The sequence below is a fragment of the Heterostelium album genome (assembly GCF_000004825.1).
Source record: "Heterostelium album PN500 unplaced genomic scaffold PPL_scaffold12, whole genome shotgun sequence".
Taxonomy (NCBI): Eukaryota; Evosea; class Eumycetozoa; order Acytosteliales; family Acytosteliaceae; genus Heterostelium; species Heterostelium album.
In genome coordinates this window covers 197,174-224,482 of record NW_008805074.1, presented here as the reverse complement: position 1 = coordinate 224,482, position 27,309 = coordinate 197,174, and the positions used below count along the sequence as shown (strand labels likewise).

Genomic DNA, 27,309 nt, shown 5'->3' with positions numbered 1-27,309 from the left:
TTTAAACAAAATAGATTATAATTATCATCTATACTTAGAGGGATAAAAAAGTTAGTGCATTATTAATTAATTTTATAGCTCACAAAATGGTGAACAATGTCACGAAATTGTTCTTTATAAATTAGAGATCATAAATGGGGTAAATTGGAAGTTTTACTGACTTTTCAATTATTAAACAGCATGAATATAATAATATAATACTTTAATTATTAATCTTTTCTTTTCAATATTACATCTAGTTCTTCGTTTGAAAGTGGTGGTAACTGACGCTTTTCTCTATCTAAAATGATTTCATTACGCCAAAAAGTCATGTGATCATACTCGAATTCCGATGTTCCAGTGTGAGGACGCTCGATATGTTCGATATCGAAATGCTCATGCATGGTCTTCAGCTTTGCCTTTTCACCTTTAACGAATACTATCTTCTTGGCGGTGTTGGGATTGACAAAAGGCATGATTGCGTTATATAGAATGTTAAAAATCATGGGAGGGTCCACAACGAAAGCGGTACCCAATCGCTCTGGATAATGATCCGAGAGAATCTCTAGAGTTTGTCTGGCAACGGACATCGGTGGTGCATTAAACAATGAATATCCATTGAAATCTATAACGATAGCTAGCTGTTCGACTCCGGTCTCTGTACTTCTATCAATATGCTGAATGGCACGCTCCAAAGTGTAAACAAGCAACTGAATCTGTCTTTCATAGTTCTTTGTATTCTCCCTAACGGGACGCATATAAATAGCTGGTTTTCCATCCTTTGTTTTACCATTACAATATTGTTTGCCTGTTGATGCTTCATAACTTAAATGTTCAGCTGAATAAATATTTTCCACCAGTTAATTAATATTAAAAACAATTGATGACAAAAGAACAAATTATAATTATAATTTAAAAAACATACCAGTTATTTCATCTGGTTTATATTGTTTCCTCCATTCTAATGTTTTCTTTAAAAGATTGAATGAAGCTTGTAAATCGTATTCTCTTGCACGTAAATAACGTAGAATCATCATATCATCTACCCATAATTTCTAGATCAAAGATAAATAAATAATAATAGTTGATTAATATTTTTTAAAGGAATGAATATAATAATGGAAGAACATCCTTCTTTAAACCTACTTCTTTATCAGATAGTTCTAATTCATTTAATTTCTCTTTAAATTGTTTAAATATATCCAATTGTTTATCATCTAAATTCTCAAATGGGTCGAATGGTTTGGGAGTATCTGTATTATTATTATTATTTTCATTTATATTGGTTTCAACTTTATTCTCTGTAGTTGATTTTGAAGTAGACTTCTTTTTCTTTGCCATTTTCTAAACAATATGAGATTACTTAATTATTTGATTATTCTTTTATTTTGATTAATCTAATCAATAAAGTGAAACAGAATACTCAATCTTTACCAAAAAAAAAAAACTAAATCGAAAATAAAATAAAAAATCGAAAATTCCCAGGGTTATTTTTCCAACAAATCGACATCATGATAATGACATGTTCACATCAAAAATATTATGATATTATTAATTTTTTATTTATTCATTCATTTTTGATGGGATGTGTAATAAGTTATATTATAATAGTGTACAACCATAAGAATATGTTAATTTTCATTATTTTGTTGCTGTTGCTGTTGTTGTTTTGCAATGTTTAGGTTTTGAAGTAAATTGATATTGGTGAATGCAACTTCCGATGAAGTTTGTAGTAGTGTTCGGTTGGTGGTTGGTGTCGCTGCTGTGCTTGTGCTAGTAGTAGTAGTACTGTTGGACACTGTCGATGTGCTCATTGTTGAACTTTGTTGTTGCTGTTGAATTATTGGTAGACGCTCGAGTGAGAGTGCATCGAGTGACTTTGAGTCGACCACTTGATTGAACTTACCGGCATCAAACTGTAATTTGATATCTTCAATCTTTTTCTTTTTGTCTTTGTCTTTGGTGTGTGATGTTGATGATGATGATGAAGATGACGACGATGGATTATTACCAGCACTCGATCCAATTGCACCTCCACTAATACCACCACTAGCTATCAGAGTAGATATACTTGGAATGACATTACTACCTGATGGTGTCGATGGATTTAAAGATGATGATTGAACACCTATTGAATTTAATATTGGTGTCTTTGTTGTTGTTGTCGTTGTTTGATTATTATTATTATTACTATTGTTATTATTATTAATTTGTATTGTTAGTTGATTACTATTACTATTCTTCTCGATAGAAGTAGTAGTCGACGTCAGTGTTGACTGCTGGTTCGAATATATATTTGTATTGCTATTTACACCTGTTACAAGTGGAGATATTGTTGTTGTTGATTGTAATGTCTGTTGTGTTTGTAGTGATGAATTGGTTGGACTGTTTATAGCTGGTGAATTACCACCACCGTTGTTTATCAATGCAAATGCACTGCCACCTATCTGTTGTTGTTGTTGATGTTGCTGTTGATGATGATGATGTTGACTATGGTGTTGTTGTTGTTGATGTTGTGTTGGTGACGGACCAATTAAACGTAGTTTAAGTGTTGGATGCTTTGTCATTCTAACACCTTGCCATAGCCACGTGGGAATGGTAAGTGGAATATCGAGTTCAGCCTTGAATGTCTCTACAAACTCTGACTCTGACGAAGATATACAAGTGCCACGGGTGAATCTGGTAAACTCTGATATGATCGCCGACAAGTTCCAATTCTGTACTTTCCTAAGACACATAAATATAGTACCGGTCACATTGGCACCATCTAAACAGTGACAATACAACGGAAGATTAGCTGGATCAATCATAAGCTATCAAAAAAAAAAATAAAATAAAAAAATAAAGTTTTAAATTGTAATTAGTTAATTAATCAATACAGTTGTACAATTTGGAAATCTATATTGATTATCTGAATTGTAATTACCTCAAGTAACTGAACGACTTGAGATGCATCAATGGTAACATCATCTTTGAATTTCGAGACTGGAAAGTGTTTGCTGGTGGTGTTGTATCTTTCACAAAAGTTTAGAAATGGCTTAAGTGGTGGTTTTGGTGTTAGAGAAACTATTGTCTTTAATTTCAATCTATTATGTAATAAAATAATAATATAATTTTATAAATGAAAAAGAAAAAAATGATGATTTATGAATAAAAATGATCAAATATAAATAAATAGCTAGCACATATATAGGAAATATATACCTTTTTAGGAATCTTAGATTCTTTTCTGTCGGATATGATCCTCTATATAGACCTTCTTCAATAATAGCGAATCTGAATGGTGGGATCAATTGTTTATTTTCATTACTCATTTTGTTTTTTTAATAGTGATTTAATATTAATGTTGAAATATTAAATGTAGATGTGATGAAAATGATAATGATAAATTTAAGTTGATTTTATGCAAAAAAATTATTAATAAGTTTTTGTTGATGTTTTTCATTTAATATTAATAAAAACAATTTGTTTTTTATTTTAATTTTTAATTTTTTTTTTAGCGATACACTGAAAAAAGACGAAAAAATATTGGCGAAAAACCTATGGTTTTGTTTAATAATTATTATCATTATTAATATTATTTAAAAGTATTCACTGCTGCGAAACTATCAATTATAATCGTTTTTTTTTTGATAGGTTATTTATTGTTTTTTTCTATTATTATTATTATTTAATATTATTATATATTTTTTTTAGAAGATAAGAAGATGCCACCTAAAGACTCAAAAGAAAAAGAATCAAGTACAGCACCAATTGTTGCTATCGATTTCGGAGCACACAATACATGTGTTGGTGTTATGAAGAATGACAGAGTTGAAATATGTCCAAATCATCAGGGTAACAGAACTACTCCATCAGTGGTGGCATACGTCAACGAAGACAGACTCGTCGGTGAGGAAGCCAAAGGTCAAATCGACAGAAATCCACAAAACACTATTTTCGATATAAAAAAACTTTTAGGTTTATCATATAACGATTCACTTTTACAGGTAAGTGAAACAACAACACAAACAATAGATAGATGGATACATACAAACAAATGTTAACATCATCCTACCCCTAAATTTTCAAAAAAAAAAAAATACAATCTGTATAGAAAGAAATTAAAAAATTACCATTTAAAGTATTGGATGGGGGTGAAGATAAACCGGTTTCAGTGGAAGTACAATTTCGTGGAAAAACAACTTTGGTGACACCGGTCGAAGTAGCTTCGCTGATTCTCTCACAGATAAAGATTACCGCTGAAAACTATGTTGGTTTGCCGGTGAAGCGTGTCGTTATTACGGTGCCGTCAGAGTTCTCAGAGGCACAGCGTCGTGCCATTAAGGAAGCCGCGCAGATGGCCGGTCTGACAGTGGTGCGTTTGATCAGTGATCACTCGGCGGTCGCACTGGCCTATCAACTCGACCAACAGGATCAACCGCTGAAAGTGATGATTTTCGATCTCGGTGGAACGGGTCTGTCGGTGTCGGTACTGTCCGTAGCCAATCGTACTATCTCCACTCTCTCCAATGTCGACGATCACTCGTTGTCGGGCGAGGCATTCGACCAGGTACTGCTGCGTCATTTGTCGTCGGAGTTCTCGCGTAAATACAGAGGTTTGGATTTGACAGAGAGTGCGCGTTCCGTCTCAAAGTTGAAGAGTGCATCCGAGCGCGCCAAAAAGAATCTCTCGAATATGACACAGGCATCGATTGAAATGGACAGTCTGTACGACGGACGTGACTTTTTCACGAGTGTGAGTCGTGCCAGATTCGAGGATTTGGCTGGCGACTTGATTCGTGGATGCAAGCGCACCATCGAGTCGGCACTGCAGCAGTCGCGCGTCGCCAAAGAACAGATCGATCGTATCATTCTGGTGGGTGGAGGATCGTCGATCCCTTCGGTACAATCGGTGGTTACCAGCTACTTTGGCGCAAAGGTCGAGTTGCTGCGTTCGATTTCACCGGAGGAAGTGGTTTGCTATGGTGCTGCGATTCAGGCAGCGCTCTTGCAACAACACGGTTCATCGCTGCCCGACAAGAAGGTGGCCACCGGTTTGCCACTCCCGATCGATGTGATCGAGTCTACCATCGGTATTGAAGATGCCTCTGGCAACATGATCCCTATCATAGCGGAACAGACCAGAGTACCAGCAAAGAGAGTATTTTCATTGGTCAACGATCAAGACCAACAGAAACACATTCATCTCTCTGTTTATCAAGGAAATGCACCAACAACAGCCCAATGTAAATTGATTGCCAGATTTATTTTCGATATTACACCAGCTCCTAAAGGACAATCTAAAATTCAAATTAAATTCGAACTTGAACCTTCAGGTGTTTTAGTAAGTAAACAAAAAAAACATTCAATTCTACAAAAAAATAACTAACCTAACTAACTAAATTACTATTTATTATAGATTGTTACTTCAGGTGAACAGACTTATCAAATAAAATTTGATAATTAAATAAAGAATAATAATAATAATAGTAATTAATTCTATCCTCCAACTATTTTTATATCAAAGACAGCAATCTATTGCTTTTTATAAATCTTTTCAAATAGATGTTCGATTCAACAGCTTCATATTACAAATTGTGATTTTAAAATAATAGTGGATAGTATTATAGGTCTAGTCAGGTCGATATTAAAATTGTCTTTTTGAATTGAATATTATTAACATGAAGCAGGAACAGAATTAAAGAGTTATTGTCGTTATGATTATTTAGATGTGTTTGGATAATCACTTAAAAATTATAAACATATTTGATTTATTGAAAAAAGTAACAATGTTCAATTGAATACTGAATTTTAGAGCAATAATCAATTGTTATTGATATCAATAAACTTGTCTACGGTGTTCTTATTTATTTGCTAGCAAGTTTTACAAAAGATTAATCCAACAAACAACTTTTATGAATTTTGTTTTTTTTTTTTCTTAATCAAAATATATTTATTTTAAAGAAAAGAAAAGTAATAACTACTATAACTTTTAAGTATGATAACACCAGGAGGATCAACTAAATCTACAGAGAATGATTCTAAAAAGTCAAAGAGAAAGTGGGTTCCTTCAAGGAATCAGTTTGTAGATAGTAGCAGTAGCAATTGGAGACAAAACGATCCAAACTACAGAGATCGTGCACAGGAACGTAGAAAGGGAAATGAAGATCAACATAAACCTATCGGTTTAGATTTCAAACAGCTTGCAAAAGATCGTGAAGTTTTAAAACAAAATCAACAACAACAACAACAAGAAGAAGAAACAAATAATGAATCACAAACTAAAAGTAATAATAACAGTGTAAAACAGAGAAATAGTAATGATAGACATGATGACGTCGATTCAACTACAAAGAAACAACTAAAGTTAAACTCACAGCTTGCTCAAAATATATACAAGACTATTCAGTATGTCGAAATGGTAAAGTCGAATCAAGTGAAGAGCAAACAGTCGTTAAAGAAAACAGAGAACTTTCTGCCTGGCAGAATGTCGTACGTCTTTGATCTAGATTCTCATTTCTCACAATATCTACCAAATACATCAATCTTTAGTAAAGATGATTGTCCTCCACAGGGAGTAAGTTGGTTACAATAAACAAATATATCATCATCTTTATACATACTAACAATCTCTTTTATAATTACAGGAATATATATCATGTAAAATAGATACATCTATTACAAAGAAACTTTCAAAGTTATTATCACCAAATGAACATCAAAATGATAATGATAATAATAATAATAATAATAGTAGCAATAATGAGAATAATAATAAAACAACAAAACAGACAGAGAAGTATGAATCAGATGATGAGTAAGTATAATTATAACTTTAAATAGGTAATAATGATTAGTTGAACAAGTTTATTAACAAACTTTTAAAAATAGTATCTTTTCAGATGCAGAAGAGTATATTTGTGAGAAAAGTACTAGTTCAACTACAACCAACACAGCGGAAAGTAAGAGAGAAAACTATTTTAAGAGTGAAAAGAGTGAATCGTTGTATCCAATGTTTAGCAATGAAGAAGAGGATGCTGATAAAAGAGATAGAGATGATGATGATGATAAATCAAATGATGTACAAGGTCCGTCAAGTTACAAAGGTCACTACGATGAAGATGATGAAGAAGCATATCCAGATACTGATAGAAACTATGATAATAATAATAATAATGATGATGACGATGAAGAAGCATACCCTAATACAGACCAGAATTATGATAATAACTATAATGATGATGAAGATGAAGAAACATATCCTGATACCGATCATAACTACCAAGATAATCGTTCACCAGTACATTCATCATCATCGGATTCGGATTCAGAACCAGAGTTTGAATTACCAGAATCATTTAAAAGAAAAATGGATGATGGATATTCTGATGTTTATCAGTATGTATTTGAAAATTTAATATAATATAGATAAACTGTGTACTAATCTATTTATTTGTTAATCAATTTCACACATTACAATAGATCATATGAAGGTTTCCAAAACAAAATCGGTGAGAAATCAAAAGAATTGGATTTACTTAAAGATTCATTAAAAGAAGAAAAGTATGTTTATATTTATACACACACTCAGTTGATTTAACTAGTTATAAACTAATAATTATTATTGTTTTTATTTAGACCTTCAAAGAAACAAAAAACAAAAAATATTGATGGTAAAATCCAGAAACAATTGTTTCAAATCGATAAGGTTATGAAAGAGAATGCAAAGAAAGAAGGTGCAAAATATTTTAATGTTCTGGAAAAAAGAAAACAAAAAAGAAAACAAAAAAGAAAACAATAAAAAATGAAATGATCATCATCGTTTTGTAAATATTTATAAATTTTATTAAATCTAAAGTTTATCTTCGTATTCATGTTTCTCATTCTCTTTCTCATCTTCTTGCTGGTTATCATTGATATCGGTTGATTCCCAGTTTCTGATGTCTCTGGCAGTGATTGAATGTCTTGGATTCTTACTGTGATCGAATACATTGATACCTCCTTTCACCGGGGAGCTGGGGTCTTCCGATGGATCGATAATCTTCACCTCTTGAGTAGTGCTACTGAATGGAACAGGTTCTGGTTCGTTTGGTATAACGTTGGAAGCTCTTGTTTGCATTTCAATTGGTGATGGAATAGATCTTTTCTCTTCAGTATCCTTCTTTCCAATGATTTTAGCTTTCTTCAATCCGAAGATTCCACCTCCAATTATTAAACCAACTGCTGCAGCTCCACCAACTGCAATACCTGCAATGGCACCTGCTGAAAGACCAGAAGCGGCAGCAACAGCTGGAATAACTGCATGACTTGGATTTGGAATATGTCCAGTATATTGTGAAAGGAATTCAGAAGATGGGATATCCGAAAATTGATTTAAAGAAACTAAATTATTAAAAAAAAAATTATTAATAAATATTTTTAATCAAATTATTTATTTGTTTTTTCTTACATTTTAATGTGTCTGCATTTGGATAGGATACAACTGGAGCAGCATCAAGAAGAGTTCTTTGAACTCCACCAGCTCCTTCATCATAAGTTAAAAGCATATCACCTCCTGAAATAGCTTCATTTCTTTTGGCAATATCAATTGCATTTTCCTAAATTTAATTTGTTAATAAAATAATATTTTAAAAAAACTTTATTAAATTTTTAAATATATACCTTCCACGATTGAAATTTACTTTGCATATCACCAGATGTAAAATGAATATCATAGTTTATCATCCAATTATTGAATGCTTCGAATAAGACTTCATCTGAAGGAACTTCTTGAGACAGAGATCCTTTGGAGAAGTTTAATAGTACAATGAATAAAAATATAGATTTTAGAAATAATTTCATTTTATAAAATTGTGTTTTTGTGTTTTGTGTAAAAGTATAATATATATATATTAAAAAAATTAGATTGATTAAATATGTGGTGGACTATTTAAACTAGTTTAACAAATATATTTTTATATTTTTTAAAGTAAACAAAAAATAATATTCAAAATTAAACTTTAACGTTTTATCTTCACGATAACAATGTCGATAGAATTAGTTGGTGAAAAAACCGTTTAAAGGTGGTACAATAATACCATTTATAATAAATTAAAAATTATTTGAACTGGAAGGAACTTTGTTCGAATTTCCTATAATAATATGAATTGGTATTGGAAATTTAATCCAATCAAAATAGGTGATGGATCTCAAAAAAAAAAAAAAAAAAGAAATGGTGTTTCCAAAAATAAGTTGAAAAAAAAAATCAAAACTCCCAAATCGGTTGGAAATTAATTTTTTGGTTTTGTTTTTTTTTTTTGTCATACCCAAATGTTTTGGTTTTATAAGATCTTCATACCCTATCCAAGACCGTTTATTACCAATTTGAATTTCAATCTTTTTTGAATATATTGGTTTTCCAGAAGGTCCAACTAATATAATGAATATAGAAAAAAACAAAGAAAAACAAAAAAGTTGGTCCTTGTTTTTTTTTTGTTAAACTCACAAAAACCACAAGTTCAAGTTATTAAAATCATGTTGTCTAAATCCATGGTTATTATTTGAAGAAAAAGAAATTTTAATTAAAATTAATTTTATAAACTGTCTATTCAGGACATCCAGTTAATTATATAATCGAATATATTTAAGTTAGGTTTTTTTGTTTTTACTACTTATAAATCTTATAAATTATCTTTTTTTTATTTATTATTATAAATTTATTTTTAAAATTATACAATGTATTATAAATTTTTTATTTTTTCTATATTTGTATTATTATACTCTTTACAAGTCAATGCTGGACTTGATAATAATCAAATAAATAGAATTCAACAAATTCACAACCAATGGAGATCCAACCCGAATCCAGCTGCCAAAAGTTCCGTTCCCCAACTTCAATGGAGTCCTACCATCGCTGCCACTCTGCAACAACACGCAGATAAATGCAATGGACAGTTTAGTCCAAACGCATTACACAGTGTTAATTCAGAGTGGTTGGTTTCTTCAATGTATAATTTCAATTTAGAGGATGTAAGAATTAAATCTTTTTTAAAAATTAACAAATTCGAAATAAAATTATATTAATATAAAATAATTCTATAGACAATGAATAATGTATATAATAGTTATCGAGATTATGACTGGAATAGCAAGTCCTGTAAAGCTGGAAAGTCATGTCTCTATGCTGTTTCAATGTGGTCAAAGAGTCAACAATACGGATGTGCTCTGTCAAAGTGTGGAAATACTTATAATTTCTTCTGTGACTATTATCCAGCCGGTGGATACAAAGGTGTTACACCATATGAAATCGCTACTACCACTGCGTCACCACAACCAACTACTGCTCCACCAACACCAAAGCCAACTACTGCTACACCACAGCCAACAACCAGCCCAGGATCTGGAGGTGTTCAGCCTGTTAGAGGACCAGGTGGTACTGTCGATTGGACATCGTGGATGACACCAGTCAGACAACAAGGTTCTTGTGGAAGTTGTTGGTCATTCTCTGCGCTTGGTAACGTCGAAGCGTATGCCGTCATCAACGGCGGTGCCAATAAGGACACAATCAATCTCTCAGAGCAACAGTGTGTAAATTGTCTATCACCAGGCTGTGTCGGTGGTTGGTTCGGTACCGTTTGGCAAAGTTTCCAAGGATCCGGTGTCAACTACGAGAATGATGTTCCATACACTGGATTCGTTGGACAGTGTCGTCAACCAAGTGGAAACACCTTCAAATGGAAAGGTTACAACTTTTTGAGAGATACTCAGACAGCGACTATTGTTGCACAACTCCAGAATGGACCTGTATCCGTTGGAATGATGGCCGATGGACCATTGTATGGCTACAGTGGTGGAATCTATTCTTGCCAATCGCAATACAACTCACAGAACCATGCCGTACTGATCGTCGGTTACAACTCCGCACAAAACTACTGGATCATTAAAAATACCTGGGGATCAGGCTGGGGTGAATCAGGTTATTTCAGACTGACAAACAATAATGATAATTGTTTCGTAAAAGGATTTTTAGGTGGATATGCAATTGTTTAAAATTAATATAATAAAATATAGTCAAAAATAAAAAATAAAAAATACAAATATAAATAAAAAATAATAATTAATTTATTATTTAAATAAAAAAAATGAATGTCAGATCAATAATCATGATCATTAATTTTTTGAGTGAGTTAGTGAAAAAAAACAAAAACACAGTTTTTGTTGAAAATTAATTATCATTTCACCAAAACCATGTTTAAAAAGTATGTTTATAGTTTATCGAAATAGATAGATATAAAGTATTATCGATCATCTCAAATCGATTGTTAGATAACATAGTATTAATAAATGTGGTCATAACAATAGGTTATCTATTAAAGGAAACTCTTCCTCGAGTGCACAGATTAAATCCTCTTTACAGAGAAGTATAAAAAACTCGATTCTTACAGAATACCCATCACTTACAGAGATTCAAGATGAAATATTCCCAAAAAAAGTACCAATTGTTCAAGTTAAATGGTAACTATCATTAGGTTTTTGATCATTTAAAACTTTCTTTTTACTTATTTTATGATATATATTTACTACTACTATTGACTAGTCAAGGAAATATCAATTTAATTTTAATTAATAATGAAGTAATATTTTTTAATGAAAAAGATGGACCATACTATCCAACTTTGCGTTTCTTACACAAATGTAAGTAAAGCTTTACAATTTAAGCAGAACACTATTAGAGCATTTACTTATTTACACTAAACCAACAACAACAACAACAACATCATCTATCTACCTATATAGATCCAAACATTATGCCCCAACTTCAAGTAGATAGAGGTGCAATCAAGTTTGTTTTACAGGGTGCAAATATCATGTGTCGTGGTCTGACATCACCAGGTGCTAGAATGGATGTCGATGTACCAGAGGCATCTATTGTCGTAAGTTTTTATTACTATGAATCAGTCAGTCGATATCGACCAATCAATTAATCTCATTATTACTCATACTCATTAGGCAATTATGGCAGAAGGAAAGAAACATGCATGTGCAATTGGATTAACAAAAATGTCAACACAAGATATGTAAGTTTGATAATGATAATAATGCTATACTACTATACATCTATATACAATACATATATATATTGTATTGTATTATATTGTATTGAAGCAAAACAACAGTCGAATTCGAATCATTTTTACATTTACTAACAATATTGTTATTCATCTTTTACTATACATAGTCGTACCATTAACAATGATATTGGAGTTATCAATATTCATTACTTGGGTGATAGTTTATTCACATCTCCAACACTAGAGTGACGCATTTTTTAAATAAATAAATCTGAAATCACACACACAAACACAGGTTTATATAGACACTCACCCAATCTATCATCTTATTTTCATTTGTATGAAATGAATGAATACATTATACAATATCTATCTTGGACGTAGATAGATTCATAAGACTCCTAATTGTTTGTAACTTTATCATTTAATATATTTTGTTTTTATTTTTATTGTTGTTTTTTTTTTAAACTGACTAATATAGACAGAGTGATACATATGGTGTTGTTGTTGTTGTTATTGTTATTGTTGTTGTCAGCACACACCAAAATAGTTTTTTGTTTGTAGGTGTGTTACTACATACTCCCATACAACACACACACATTTCACAAACAACACAACAACACATACACTCACACAGAACTATTTACTTTTCAAAATCAGAAAAATGTGATGTATTATCATCATATTAATATAGTTTGAAAGAAAACTTTAGAAAAATAGAATAAAAACAATAGTGCACATATAAATAATAAAACATGGTTTATTTTTAACACTTCTTTCTCTCTGGTTGTTACTACTCTCACTATATATAGTGTTAAATAATATCATGTCTATTTCTTTTTTTGTTTTGTTTTGCTTTTGTTTTGTATTGTTTATTAATATTAAAATTATTTTATTACTTTAATATAATAATAGAACAACAACAACAACAATTTTTTGTTATTGTTAATATATTTGTATTTTGTTTATTTTAATTGTTTGAATTGTTTGAAATTGATTTGATTGTCTTGTCAAATCTTATATTACATTTATATTATTTACATTACATTTACATTTACATTTATATCTATATCAAACTATTATTATTATTATTAATAATTTTCAATAGTAATCGTAGTAGTTCTATTTTATGAGATTTATAGATAGAGTATAATCAAATCCTATTTTATATAAATATATATATAGTTTGTTTAATTGTTGTAAATAACAAGAAAACAATAACAATAACAACAATTTTAAGATGAATAATTCAGCAAGTTGGTTACAGGATTTCTTCTTGGGCGAAAAACTGCAGGACGAAAAGATATTTTCTATTTTTAGCGCAACCTATTTCAACCAACAGAGTTATGTTTTTGGTAATTGGAATAATACTATCAATAGTCATAGCAACAGCAGTAATAACAGAGTTGAAAGTAGTATAAATAGTAGTAGCAGTAGCAGTAGTAGTAGTTCTAGTAGTTCTTCATCATCTACATCAGTTGCTGCGACAACAACAACATCGTCGACTACCAACAATTTATCAACAACTTCATTATCATCTTCAACGTCAACACCAACATCCACATCATCAATAGCAGCACCAACAACATCAGCAACCGCAACATCTATAGTAACAACAACAGTACCTTCAACCTCTACAACCTCATCCTCCAGCTCTACAGTGACAACCAATATATTTACAAATCCAATTAAAACACCATTCAAACTAGATCATTCAACAAGTGTAAACATCCATAACTATAATTATAATTATAACTATAACTATAATCATCCTGGTGTTAAATCAAATAACAATAATTTTAATATCAATAGTAATAATAATAATAATAATAATAATAATAATAACAATAGTAGTAGTAGTAGTTCTCTATCTTCAAATACAAATGTATCAAATTCAATCATTTCACCTAGAGATAATATAAAAACAATAACAATTGAAAGTAATGATAATAGCAATACAAACAATAATAATAATAATATAGTAATAGAATCAAATAAAATAAATAATGTAGTAAATATATTATCAACAAGTAGTAATAGTAGTAATAATAGTAGTCCAACTCCAGCGAAACTATCGATTGAATCAATACCAGAGGAAAGAGCATCGAGTGTTGGATCGACTCATTCTAATCACTCATCGAGTTCGTCATTGTCATCGTCATTCTCTTCGATTGGCTCGACGTCATTTGTGCAACCGATTTCACTGTCTTCACCCAACAGTCTACTGAAACCGAATGAAGCATTGTTTTCCAATCAGAAAGTACTCTTGAAGATCATCAACATCAAGTATCCATCGGTCGAGGTGGTATCGCTCTTCCAACGTGAGTATGCAATACTCTCGTATCTCAGCAACATCGACGGTGTCATGCGAGTGATACGCGCACAAACCGAGCTCGGCAACATATTTGCATTCATCCTCGAGGATCAGGGATACAAACCGCTCACCTCGGTGTACTCGACGCTCGGGCCGTCGACACCGACTTCGCTCGCCGCCAACAATCCAAACTTTGTCTCGGCGATCTCCTCCAATTTTTCAACGTCCTCCACCTCCTCCAATTCATCGACTTCGTCATCGTCGTCCTCCTCAACTTCTGTCGCTGCTGCTGCGGCTGCTGCGGCCGCGACACTCAGCAGCCAGATTCCGCAGACTTTCTCACTCTCACCGCACACACCCAACTCCTCGCCGGCAATCAAACAGGCGACACCACAATCGGCAAGTCCATTGTTTTCATCGAATTTGAAGTATCAAGATATCGATTTCAACACATTCATCTCGATTGCCATTCAACTGGCATCGATCCTCGAGGAAATACACCTCAGAGGATGTATCCACAGAGATGTTCGACCATCAAATATCTACATCAACTCCAACAACAGTGTTCGACTGGCAAACTTTCAGTATTCAGTATTGAAAGTACCGAACAGTCAATCGATCGACAGTTCACTACTCTACCTCAAAAACTATCCGGAAATCGGACGATACAACACCACCTCCTATTATTATTCACCACCAGAGGAAACCGGTAGAACTCAACATAATGTTGATTGTAGAGCAGGTAAGCAATTTAATAATCAACAACAACTGTTTAACAAACTAGCTAACTAACAAACTAACTTGATTATAGATCTATATTCTCTGGGAGTTACATTTTACGAATTATTAACAGGTAGATTACCATTTCAAACCAATGATCTCTCTGAATTGATACATGCACATTTCGCAAAGAAAGCACCATTTGTATCTGATATCAATCCAAACGTTCCATTTAGTAAGTTGCAAGTTGTTTTTTTTTTTTGGGTTTATTTCAACCAATTCTAATTTTATTGTTTATTTTATTTAGTTATATCAAATATTGTAGATAAATTATTAAAGAAATCACCAGATGAGAGATATAACAGTGCATATGGTCTAAAGAGAGATTTGGAGATATGTAAATTTCAACTTAGTTCCAATTATAATACTGAGGATTTTGTATTGGGTGTATATGACGTATTGCATCGTCCTCATATTCCAACAGATCTCTATTCAAGAAAGAATGAATTAAATTCAATAGTAAGTTTAAACAATAGCTATTACTTTATGGTTTGATTATATATTTACATTGCTTTTGTTAAAAAACAAAACAGTTTGTATCAATTGGTAGAGTTTGTAAAGGTAATAAAGAGTTGATATTGGTATCGGGTCATTCAGGTGTAGGAAAAACATCGTTAATCAACGCAGCAAAGAAAAAGTCACCACCAGGTCCCAGGTTTATCTCTGGTAAATTTGATCAATACAATAGAGGTGTTCCTTATAGTGCAATCATCGAAGCGTTGAATGAACTGATACATCTAGTGTTGGTATTGAGTCCGATGGAGTTGGCATTCTACAAAGAGAAACTTCACCGAGCACTCGGTCCCAACATCGGTGTTATCGTCGACGTCATGCCAGCACTCGAGCTAATCGTTGGATCCTATCCACCGGTGCCATCACTTCCACCCTCCGAATCACAAAACAGATTCGATCTGGTATTCAAAGATTTTCTACGTGTCTTCTCAGAGGAAGGACATCCTTTAATTCTATTTTTAGATGATTTACAAGTATGTAGAATTATTATAATCAATAACCAATAGCATATCCATAAACACAAATGAAACTAATATTATTATTATCATTTACTTAGCGTGCAGATGAAGCATCTTGTAGATTAATTAGGTTGTTGTTGGATAATAATAATTTGAAATACTTGTTGATCATTGGTGCTTTCAGAGAGAATGAACCGATCAGTGCGAAATCTATTGAATTGTTGATCAACGATGACTCTATTAGAATACCTATAACAAAGATCAATTTGAAAGCACTCGATTTGAGCGATGTCAATCTGATGGTATCGACATCACTACACAAATTACCGAAAGAAACTGTTTCACTGTCAGAGGTGGTACTCTCAAAGACCCATGGTAATCCTTTCTTCACCATTCAGTTCCTAAAGACACTGTTCAATGAAGATCTACTCTATTTCGATGTCAATGTCGATAGTTGGAAATGGGATATCACTAAAATACAAAAAAGACAATTTACTGATAATGTTGTTGAGTTTATGGTTGGGTAAATATCAATAGTTATAACTATATCTATTCATTCATTCATTCATATATATACTAATTATTATTATTATTTAGTAATTTACAACAATTAGGTTTAGAATCACAAAGAGTATTACAATTGGCATCTTGTATTGGTAATATATTTGAATTGGATATGCTATCGATCGTAGCAGAGTGTTCACCCGAAGAGACTTTGAAGCTACTTACACCAATCATAGCACAAGATCTCATTATGAATACCGAGGACAAAAAGTATAGATTTGTTCACGACAGAGTTCAACAGGCTGCCTATTCACTTGTGTTCTTGGGTAAAGACAAGAAAGAGATACACTTGAATATCGGTAGATTACTATATCAATCAGCATTGAAAGATCAACAAACTTCAAACATATTCGATATTGTAAATCAATATAATGTTGGAATAGATTGTATGTATACAATAGATTACTTAAAAACAAAAGCAACATCAATCAATCTAATTCCTTTGTTTCTTATTATCTTTTCTTTTTAGTGGTTGTTGAAAGTAGTGAAAACTATCTTTATCGAAACTAAATTATCAAGCCGGTAAGAAAGCAAAGTTGTCTGCCGCCTATTCTATTGCCAATTGCTATTTGGATTGCGCTGTGAAAACAATGAATCTGGAGAGTTGTTGGACGGAACACTATCGCACGACCTATGAAATTTTCTTTGAGAAATCAGAGTGTGAGTTTATGTGTGGAAATATCGATGAATCAGAGAGAATACTGGAAATGGTCATCGAGAGATCAACCAATTCCGAAGATAAAGGTGAAGCGATAGCACTGAAGATTCAACAATACACCCTGCTATCAAAGTTCAACGACTGCGTTGAGAAAGGATTGGAATACTTGAATTCACAAGACATCCTAATCGAAAGAAAACCCACCGAAGCATCACTACGCAGGGAATACGAAGAGATCAAGCTAAAGTTGGGTGGAAGATCATTCCTCGATTTGTTGAATGTCAAAACTGTACCACCTCCAACAACTTGTGTCTGTGTAAAGGTGATTGGTATCATGATAGCTCCGCTTTTCTTCACTAATATTGCACTTCTCAGTTCAATTCTGCTCAAACTCGCTGATATTTCCATCACTGATGGATGTTCCTCGTGGAGTTCAGTTGGTTTAGTTATGTTTGGCATCATGGTTTGTGTGGGAAGATTCGATGATTTTCAAGTCGGCTATGAAGTTGGCAAACTAGCAATGGAGCTCAAGGAAATCCACAACGAACCGTCGACCAAAGGCAAAGTTACATTGTTGTTTGGTAACTTTATTAATCACTGGAAAGCACACATGTCTACCAATGGTACGCTGATTAAGCAGGCATTCCTCGAAGCAATAGAATCCGGTGATATGGGATACGGTTGCTACAGCAGTGTACACTTGCTGTTCCAAAGCATTCTGGCTGGACATCCACTTGTGGAGATCTATGCACTCTGCAAAAAATACAAAGCTTTCATTGAGCAATACAACTTTGTGCCAATGTTGAGAATCGCACAATCGCTGCAGCAACTGCTGCTGGAATTCGTTGGACAAGAGAGTCTGGAGGATGAATCCGTCAAGGAGTGGGACGAGGCATCGTTCGAAGCCGATCTCGACACCATTGAAATCGAATGTCCAAAGGGATTTCACTATGTTTTCAGACTGCAGGGATTCTATATCCTCGGACAATACGATCGTGCTTGGCGCGCTGCACTAATGACCGAGCGATACATAATGGGTATCTATGCGCACAGTCCAATGGCATCTTACTATTGTTTCAAGTGTTTGACGATAATGGCATTGTTTGAGGGTTACGACGAAGCAGAGAGAATAGAAAAACTCGACATTGTATCGCATTGTCTGGAGCGGCTGGAGATATTCGCTGCACACAGCTTTGAGAACTTTGGTTTGATGGTCTACATTGTCAAGGCAGAGTTGGCAAGAGTTTCCAAGCGATATATCGATGCGATGGAGTTGTTTAATGAAGCGGTATCCGCTGCTCAAACTCACAAGTACGTACAGTTTGAAGCGCTGGCGAATGAGTTGGCCGGCAGAATGTATGTGTCGCTGAAGAAGATGGCGGTGGCGCGTGCCTATCTCCTGGAGGCGCAACACTGCTATTCAATGTGGGGTGCCAACGTCAAGTCGACCCTACTGGAAATCGAATTCCCATCGATTCTTAATCCCATCTCTGGTAGGGCACCAATCTCACAAGGCACCAAACACTTCCTACAGAATGACAGCTGTCCAACCAACATCGAACCACGACTCTCCATTCGAAGAAGATCACAAGATGTCGGTGGAAGTTCAATTCATGGCACCAGCAACAAAAACATCATTAAATATCCACAGGTCGATGCTTTCGATCTATGTTCAGTCATCACTGTTTCTCATTCTCTGGCAGAGGAAATCTATTACGACCGACTACTAAAGCGCTTGATGAAAGTGGTAATAAGAAATGCCGGTGCATCCAGAGGATTTCTGCTGTTGCTGGAGGACAGTAACAAAGAGCTGTTCCCAAACAACAACAATATGTTTGGTGAGCTGAATGTTGCTGCATCGGCCTGTGTCACCGGTGAGAAGGTAGCAGTGGAGGTCTACATCAACAGCAATAGGAGTTCCGACGACAATACACTGGTTCAACAAAACTCGGTGATGGCTGAAAACAGTCCAGCCATTATATCGCCAATCTTGAAGAGTTGCTCACAAAACGAGAGTTTCAACAAAGCGATTCGTGACGATGGAACATGGAACCTCTGTGTTTCAATGATAAACTATGTCAGAAGAACACAGTGTCCGCTGCTCATTGCAAATGCATCCGAGGAAAAGACATTCTGTGACGACAACTATGTGAAACTACAGAACCCGAAATCCATTTTGGTGTTACCGATTGTCCATCAAGGTAAATTGGTATCGATGCTCTATCTGGAGAATAATTTCACCACCGGAGCATTTACAGCGAATCGTCTTGAGGTTCTCAATCTACTGTCCACTCAGATTGCAGTGTCATTCCAGAATGCTCGGCTATTCCTCCAGTCTAACCACTTGGCAAATCAGGCATTCCTCGCCAAAGAAGAAGCGGAAAAGGCAAACAAAGCGAAATCCGACTTCATTTCAAATATGTCGCATGAAATGAGAACTCCACTCAACCATATCATTGGATCATTGGAACTTCTAAAGGAATTCCCGTTGACAACCGACCAAAAGGAACTGTTAAACATCAGTCAACAATCATCAGAGTCGCTCTTGTTTATGGTTAATAACATTCTGGATCTCTCCAAGGTGGAACAAGGTAAAACAGTACTCAATCTATCGATATTCAATTTAGTTTCATTCTTGGAGGATTCAATTGGTGCCATCGCTCCAAATGCACACCAAAAAGGTTTGATGGTTGGTCTCTACAGTACTCCATGCTCGTCGTCTATCCCAGTGATTGGCGACGTCAATCTGCTCCGTCAGATTCTAGTGAATCTACTCTCGAACGCCATCAAGTTTACCAGTAAAGGTGAAGTGTTTATCAAGGTATCAGTTTCACCGAATCTCAACAATACTTCATACTCTACTCAGATCGAAGTGACCGACTCTGGCATTGGCATTAAACCAAAGGATTTCGATAAGCTGTTCCAGCGATTCTCTCAACTCGATACCGGAGTGAATAGAGCATACGATGGAAGTGGACTTGGACTCAGCATTTGCAAGCAGCTCGTCGAACTGATGGGTGGACACATCGGAATAAGAAGTAAGATCGGTGAAGGTTCGATATTCCACTTTACTATCGATCTGTCGAAACCCCCGAGAGAAGAAGTCATACCCAATAAGGAATTGCTTCTCCACCAGGAAGATACCAATGTTATCATTCTCGAAGACAACACTATGATACGTAATCAAATAGAACAAATCATTGAATCGTTCGGTGTCATCTCTGGAAGTAGTACTTTTACAAACACCAATCTCTCACAGTATCTCTCAATGGATGAAATACTTATCAAGAACAACAACATCGTTATCATTGGACTTCCGCTCAACTACAACGAAGATCAGGTGTTGAGTTTGATTGAAAGTATCCAGCAAATCAAAGAGAAGTACCACAAGGTAGTGGAAATAGGTGGAGGAAATAGAAATCGATTCGATTTCATTGTGATCACGCAATTGGCTTTGACCAGCTCACGTTCAATACTCCAGGAATCCGGTATTCTACTGGTGAACAGACCCATCAAGAGAGACAGTCTACTCAATAATATTATCAAGATTATCGAAAGCTATCAAATAACATCACCATCGACACTCAAGTATACTAAGAGATTGATGAAATCACCACAACTCATTCGAAGTATTAACGCCGACGACTATAACGAGATGAAAAGTCTGTGGTTAGACCTCCAACAACAACAGCAACAACAGCAACAACATCAACAACAATCAGCTGTGGTGATGAAACAATATCAAGAGAAAGAGAAATCATTCCCACCAACGCAATCAAAGAATCTATCACCAACGAAAAACGGTGTCATCTCTCCACCCTTTAGGAGATCACCTACTATTTCACCACATCGTCGAGCACCACAGATACTGGTGATAGAGGACAACGAAGTCAATTCCAATATACTCTTTAAGATGCTACAAAAGATGGGTATCACCAGTTTGGATCTGGCATCGAACGGTGCCGAAGGTGTAGAGAAAGCATCAAACATTGACTACGATCTGATACTGATGGACATACAAATGCCAATCATGGATGGCTACGAAGCAACAAGCAGAATACGTAAATCAGAAGGAACATTCAAGCATACCCCAATCGTAGCAATGACCGCCAATGCCATGGGAGGACAGCGAGAGGCATGTCTACAAGCTGGTTGTGATGATTATTTCTGTAAACCACTCAAACAAAAGGATTTAGAAGGAATGGTTAGAAAGTATCTACAAAACCTTTATATCAAATAATACTATTGCACGCAAAAAAAAAAAAAAAAACAAATAAAAATTAAAAAAAAATTACAAACAAAAAAAAAACGACAAAAATAGTCGAATGAAGATTTGATCATTTTTAATTCAAATCATTTAATTTAATTATATGATAATCATATATAATTATATCAATATATATATATAGATGAATCAAATAAATATTATTCAAAAGATATCACCTAGTGAAATATATTTTATTAAACAAGGTGTAGAATGTGGTGTTAGATCAGATGGGAGATCTCGATTGGATTACAGACACTTTGAGTTGGATGTCGGTGAGATTGCACATGCTTGTGGTTCTGCAAGAATACTACTGTCGAATACACATGTACTCGTTGGTATCAAAGCGGATATAGGTGCACCAACTACCGACAAACCAAACAGCGGTGTTTTAAATTACTCGGTGGAATGCTGCCCTTCTGCATCGCCAGAGTTTGAAGGTAAGGGTGCAGAGCAATTGAATATAGAGTTGGCCAAGCAGCTGGAGAGAATGTTGGAAAACTCGCTGGATTTAGAGTCATTGGTTATCGTACCCGGTCGATACTGTTGGAATCTTCATATAGATGCAACGGTTTTGGATAGCGATGGTAATCTGTTTGACGCGCTCTCGATTGTAACTAGAGCGGCACTTTTTAATACAAGACTACCAACCATCAAAGTGGTACAGGGTGAACATGAACAAATTGAATTCGAAGTTTCGGAAGATTCCGATACCTATCAATCTTTATCAATTGAGAATGTACCAATATGTGTAACATTAACAAAGGTATGAATCAATCAATTAATATTAACTATAATATATAAATATATAAGTTTATGTTCAATTTAACTAATCCAAAAACAATACTTTGTTTAAACAACAACATAAAAAAGGTTGGAACACAATTTTTAATAGATAGTACTTTAGAGGAGGAGTTATGTATGGAAGCAAGATTAACTATAGGTATAAACAAGAAGAGTAATATATGTAGTATTCAAAAAGGTGGAATGAATGGTTTAGATGCAAATACAGTTAATCAAATGATAAACGTTGCAAAACAAGTTGGACTTCAGATTATAAAATCAATGGATCAATCATTAAATCAATGAATAAATTATAGAATCTTGTAATAAAATAGTAGAATGCGATTTTCCAAAAGTGAAGTGTATCTATTATTTTGTTTTATTTATTTTATTTTTTTATAGGTTAGCATGAAATAAAATTTGGTAGTTCTCTATTAAGTAATTACTGGTCTAAATGAATGAGAAGATCATAAAAATAGTGTTTGCGGGGACGTTACAACCTAGTCTTCTCGATAGTTTTAGTGTTGGAAGACTACAATTATTTAATAATTTGACTAATCAAAACTTTTCTATTTAAAATTGAAAATAGATAAAAAGAAATATAAATATTAAATTATGAGTGCAAAGATCAAAAAATTACTATCAAATCTTAAAATTCTGGACTTTGTTCCAAATTCTTAACTCTTTCTGAAACCGATCATTGTCACGAATTTTTCAACTAAATCTTTACAATAAGCAAAGTGTACACTTAAGAATTGCTTGATAATTATAATAACAACATTTCTTGTAAAGATATTTTATTTCATTCATTTCAAAATTTAAATCAAATGTAAAAAAAAAAACCAAACAAGATTGTAGATTTTATTTGAAATCCTTTGATATGTTTATAAACAAAAACTATCTTTAGATAGGCAGAAATAGAATATGAATAATAATAATAATAATAATAATAAAAACGATAATGATGCAAATTTATTTGTAAATCTATCTCACCTGTTATTGACAAAGATTACTGATAGATTGCGTGATAACATAGATAGAATTTGTTTAAGTTTAGTTTGTAAAAGATTATACAATGAAAGAAATAAATATCTTACATTTAATACAAGATTTATCAACTCTATCCATAAAGATAATACAAAGGAAATCTATTTAAATTCATACAAATCAATTTTAATCAACTCCTTCAATCAAAAAACAAATTGTACATTATTATATGGTAAATAAAAGAAATAGAATACAATGATCAATTAGTATAATAATTATTATTTTTTTTAGATAAACAAATGAATATTGATAAAATAGATTCAAATGTAATTCAAGTAGACTATGATTCCGACTTTTCAGGAAAACTAGAAGTTAATCAATCGATTTCAGAGAAACTCTATCAATTGATAGCTAATTCCAATGTAGTCAAACTGGTAGCGTGTCAAACACTGAGATATCAACTGCCATCGAATTTAATATCGCTAGAATTCGATCCACAATTTAATGAACCACTGGAGCCAGGTTTTCTTCCTCCAAATCTAAGGAAACTTAGATTTGGATTCAAGTTTAACCAAATAATCAAGCATGGTATCCTACCAAATAAACTGGAGAAACTAACACTTGGACAGGTGTATAATCAACCACTTGAACCAGGTGTATTACCAACGTCATTGAAAGTTCTTAAAATGACTGGTACCTCTTGGTTCGACAAACAGGATCTAAAAGTTGGATCGTTACCTCCAGCTCTTGAAGTGTTCCGTTACACTGGACATTCCTCAGAGTTCATCGAAGGTATACTACCTACTACCGTTCATACATTTATGGGTGTACCATTCTCATGGATTACCTCACCATTGTTCAAATCATATTGCAATCTAAAATCATTGACTGTTCGTCACTCACCAAGTAACCATCAATCTATTTTAGATTTACAAGTCATCCCTGCCTCCGTAACAAAGTTAATTATCTTTGATGACATTCATTTGAAATCAACGATGCCTCCAACAATCAAATATCTCGATATTACCTGTGCACAATATGATATCGATGAGATATTCAATGATCGATCGATCTATCATTTCGAAACTCTCAAAATCGGTGGATTCATACTGGATTCTCTTGAGAATATCAAGGTCGATCACTTACATCTTGCATTTAGAGATGAATACGAAGGTCAAGAGTTATTAAGAGATATACCAAATGCTATTAAAGTTCTAAGCTTTGACTATTGTATGGCCGAGATATTAATTCAAAGTGAGATACCAGCTTCAGTTAAAGTTGTTAAAATCGAAAACAATACAAAGTATAACCGCTTTGACTTTATACCAAATACACTTGAATCGCTAGTAATTAGAGATGACATTGGAACATCCTTTTGCAGTCTTCCAGAGCTAGTAAATCCTCTTACAATTCCAACAACCGATATATTAATTCCCAGAGATCTTTCAAACATCTGTTTCAAACAGATAAATGATCGAATCTTTGTAAGAAAACTTGATAGCTCCAACTATCTAGTCTTTGGTCAATCAAACAATCGATTCATTGGAGCATTCATCAACCAATCACAACTTTTAAATAAGTTTTTAATTAAATTAAAATAAAACTTTAAAAAGAGTCTTTAAAAGACAATTATAAATTTAAGTAAAAAAAGTTGTGGGTAGTCAAAGGATGGCGAAGAAGAAATTGAAATTTGTATTTAAAAATGACAAAAAACAAAAATGACCCATTGAGCTGAGTTAATTAAAAATTCTCAAGAGTTAATATTAGTCTGTGTAAAAATAAATAAACAACTACATTTTATCGTGAAATATAACTTATACATCCAATTTGGTTTTACAATTGTATTTAGTTGTAATCTAAGTTATAGAAACTTTAGTTTTTTATTTAAAAAAAAAAAGAGGAGGTTCCAATTAAAAGGGAACAAAAACTTTACAGTTTTAGTTGAAACTTCCGTCCGCATGCGGTAAGAACAGTGTAAAAATGTTGTGCAAGCTGGGAGATTCGAACTCCCGAACCTTGCGGACTAGAACTTGAGTCTAGCGGATTTAACCACTTTCCTAAGCTTGCTTTACAAGGTGAATTAATTTTTAAAAAAAATTTAATTTCTTTCTTAATAATTTGTTCAAGTACTGGTTATAAAGATAACAATTTTTTATTTTGCTTAACAATATAATAGATTGTTTCCTCTGACTTCCTTAATGTCCTTCTTATTTCTCTAATGATAGTCAGAAAAGAGAAAAGTTTAAATTAACTTGTACACTGTTGTTTGTATGAATCACATTAAAACAGATTGTTCAAAATGAACAATGAAAATATACTTCACAATTTTTCATTTCTATTATTAAAAAAAATAATCAACTATCTTACAGAGAACTTAGACAAGATCTGTTTTAGTTTAGTTTGTAAGAGATGGTTTAATGAGAAGGATAAATATTTATTATTCAACAGCAACAATATTACCAAGAGCAAAAGTATAGCATATAACAAACTTTTTGGTTTAAATTCTTATAATTATCAAATTGATAGCGCTAGAGAATGCAAATCAAACTGTTCTCTCTATATCTCTACTTTGGATGATGATTTAATCAATCAATCCTATGAATATGATTACTATTTAAATCATAGTAGGTCTATATAGATTATTTCAAATACTTTATCTATCAAATACTAATCATTGTTTTATATTTAGAATCTATTGGTAAAGAAATATTAAGATTCCCAGAAACAATTGTACGAATCTACTTTTCAAATGATTTCAATCAATGTATAGCTCATTATAAATCATTGTTTGAAAATTCAAATGTCAAAGAACTTCATTTTGGAAAGCATTTCAATGTGGCGATTCAACCCGGTTCTTTACTCAATGTAGAAACCATTGTATTTGGAAGCGACTTTCGACAGAACCTGGCGAGAAACTCACTACCACAAACCTTGAAAAAGATAAAGTTTGGATATAGTTTTCATCACAAGATAAGAGCAGATGTTCTGCCACCATCACTTGAATATCTATCGTTTGGTGATTGCTTTCATGAAACCCTAGAAGTGCCATTACCACCAGACCTTCGAGTTTTAAAGTTTGGAAAATTCTACGAGGAAACAGTTAGAGACGATGTTCTACCGCAAGGACTGTTGAAAGTAAGGAACTTTCCATATCCCTCAAGAGCGCTTTTACCAAGCTCAACCAAAACCATTAGCTTTTCTCAGCTGAGCGATACACCGTTCGAACCACAACCCGGTGATCTCTCATCAAACTTCACCTCGATTGACATCAAGAATATCTCACGTTATCTAATGCCAGGAGCACTACCACAATCTACTGTCAAACTTAAACTCGGTCAATACTTTAATCAGAATATCACTGTAGATCTCATCCCTAGATCAGTAGAGAAACTCTACTTGGGAGAGAGTTTCAATGTATCGATCAAACCAAATGTACTACCGAAATCACTCAAAGAATTGATATTCTCACCATTTTTCAATCGTACACTTCAACCGAAAAGCATACCGGAATCTGTCGAGTCGATCACTTTTAATGGGTTTTATTCTTGTTCTATTAAAGCAGATATTCTACCTGCAAGCGTTCGTCATCTGACTTTCAAAGCCGACAATTGTCTCTTGCAAAAACCTGGTATCATTCCAACGACCGTCAAATCAATGGAATTAAACAATCAGAGAATCAAAGAAGGTGTTATTCCGTTATCGGTTGAAACTCTTACCATTTCAATAGAGTTTTTCAAGTTTAACAAACTAAAGATAATACCTCTCACCATCAATACCATCATATTGAAATTGGAAGAAGATGTCAGATTCAATCTTAAAAGAATTGGTCAAACATCTTTTATTATCATGAGTGATCATTCATCAAGTGGTGCATTCATAAGTGATTCATTCTTTGAAAACTTTGAAAAAATGAAATCAATTTTAAATCTTTATAAATTAAAATCTATTTAAAAAAGATAATAAAGATTGAGTATTAA

General features: G+C 33.4%; 8 protein-coding genes and 1 non-coding gene across 9 annotated transcripts; 5 read left to right on the top strand and 4 right to left on the bottom strand.

The window, feature by feature from the left end:
* Positions 1 to 209: 209 nt before the first annotated feature.
* On the bottom strand, positions 210 to 1,320 carry PPL_10055 (CRAL-TRIO domain-containing protein; the record flags this gene model as incomplete). Its single annotated transcript, XM_020580839.1, has 3 exons — positions 210 to 817; positions 905 to 1,034; positions 1,126 to 1,320. 3 exons carry the CDS (start codon positions 1,318 to 1,320, stop codon positions 210 to 212), a joined length of 933 nt encoding a protein of 310 aa, XP_020428424.1.
* A 290-nt stretch (positions 1,321 to 1,610) lies between these two features.
* Positions 1,611 to 3,293, bottom strand: PPL_10054 (protein-tyrosine phosphatase family protein; the record flags this gene model as incomplete). Its single annotated transcript, XM_020580838.1, has 3 exons — positions 1,611 to 2,792; positions 2,906 to 3,065; positions 3,184 to 3,293. 3 exons carry the CDS (start codon positions 3,291 to 3,293, stop codon positions 1,611 to 1,613), a joined length of 1,452 nt encoding a protein of 483 aa, XP_020428423.1.
* Positions 3,294 to 3,686: 393 nt separating this feature from the next.
* PPL_10053 (prespore-specific protein) lies at positions 3,687 to 7,762 on the top strand (the record flags this gene model as incomplete). The annotated part of the gene is made up of 9 exons (XM_020580837.1): positions 3,687 to 3,968; positions 4,076 to 4,231; positions 4,595 to 5,305; positions 5,527 to 5,558; positions 5,959 to 6,538; positions 6,609 to 6,778; positions 6,853 to 7,359; positions 7,444 to 7,524; positions 7,600 to 7,762. The coding sequence occupies 9 exons, from the start codon at positions 3,687 to 3,689 to the stop codon at positions 7,760 to 7,762; spliced, it is 2,682 nt and encodes an 893-aa protein (XP_020428422.1).
* Positions 7,763 to 7,813: 51 nt separating this feature from the next.
* Positions 7,814 to 8,802, bottom strand: PPL_10052 (uncharacterized protein; the record flags this gene model as incomplete). Its single annotated transcript, XM_020580836.1, has 3 exons — positions 7,814 to 8,343; positions 8,411 to 8,558; positions 8,623 to 8,802. The coding sequence occupies 3 exons, from the start codon at positions 8,800 to 8,802 to the stop codon at positions 7,814 to 7,816; spliced, it is 858 nt and encodes a 285-aa protein (XP_020428421.1).
* Positions 8,803 to 9,675: 873 nt separating this feature from the next.
* On the top strand, positions 9,676 to 10,989 carry PPL_10051 (uncharacterized protein; the record flags this gene model as incomplete). The annotated part of the gene is made up of 2 exons (XM_020580835.1): positions 9,676 to 9,969; positions 10,042 to 10,989. 2 exons carry the CDS (start codon positions 9,676 to 9,678, stop codon positions 10,987 to 10,989), a joined length of 1,242 nt encoding a protein of 413 aa, XP_020428420.1.
* Positions 10,990 to 11,081: 92 nt separating this feature from the next.
* On the top strand, positions 11,082 to 19,028 carry dhkG (histidine kinase; the record flags this gene model as incomplete). The annotated part of the gene is made up of 15 exons (XM_020580834.1): positions 11,082 to 11,087; positions 11,357 to 11,454; positions 11,537 to 11,634; positions 11,737 to 11,873; positions 11,950 to 12,017; positions 13,332 to 14,336; positions 14,755 to 14,909; positions 15,026 to 15,067; positions 15,137 to 15,280; positions 15,353 to 15,564; positions 15,639 to 16,091; positions 16,175 to 16,599; positions 16,674 to 17,026; positions 17,160 to 18,609; positions 18,833 to 19,028. The coding sequence occupies 15 exons, from the start codon at positions 11,082 to 11,084 to the stop codon at positions 19,026 to 19,028; spliced, it is 4,842 nt and encodes a 1,613-aa protein (XP_020428419.1).
* Positions 19,029 to 19,129: 101 nt separating this feature from the next.
* On the top strand, positions 19,130 to 22,762 carry PPL_10049 (uncharacterized protein; the record flags this gene model as incomplete). Its single annotated transcript, XM_020580833.1, has 5 exons — positions 19,130 to 20,336; positions 20,463 to 21,502; positions 21,708 to 22,328; positions 22,436 to 22,603; positions 22,748 to 22,762. The coding sequence occupies 5 exons, from the start codon at positions 19,130 to 19,132 to the stop codon at positions 22,760 to 22,762; spliced, it is 3,051 nt and encodes a 1,016-aa protein (XP_020428418.1).
* A 507-nt stretch (positions 22,763 to 23,269) lies between these two features.
* On the top strand, positions 23,270 to 27,283 carry PPL_10047 (FNIP repeat-containing protein; the record flags this gene model as incomplete). Its single annotated transcript, XM_020580832.1, has 6 exons — positions 23,270 to 23,564; positions 23,624 to 24,816; positions 25,231 to 25,295; positions 25,781 to 25,956; positions 26,022 to 26,209; positions 26,303 to 27,283. 6 exons carry the CDS (start codon positions 23,270 to 23,272, stop codon positions 27,281 to 27,283), a joined length of 2,898 nt encoding a protein of 965 aa, XP_020428417.1.
* Positions 25,319 to 25,399, bottom strand: PPL_10048. The gene has a single exon. It is a non-coding gene; the product is annotated as a tRNA-Leu (tRNA).
* Positions 27,284 to 27,309: the final 26 nt, after the last annotated feature.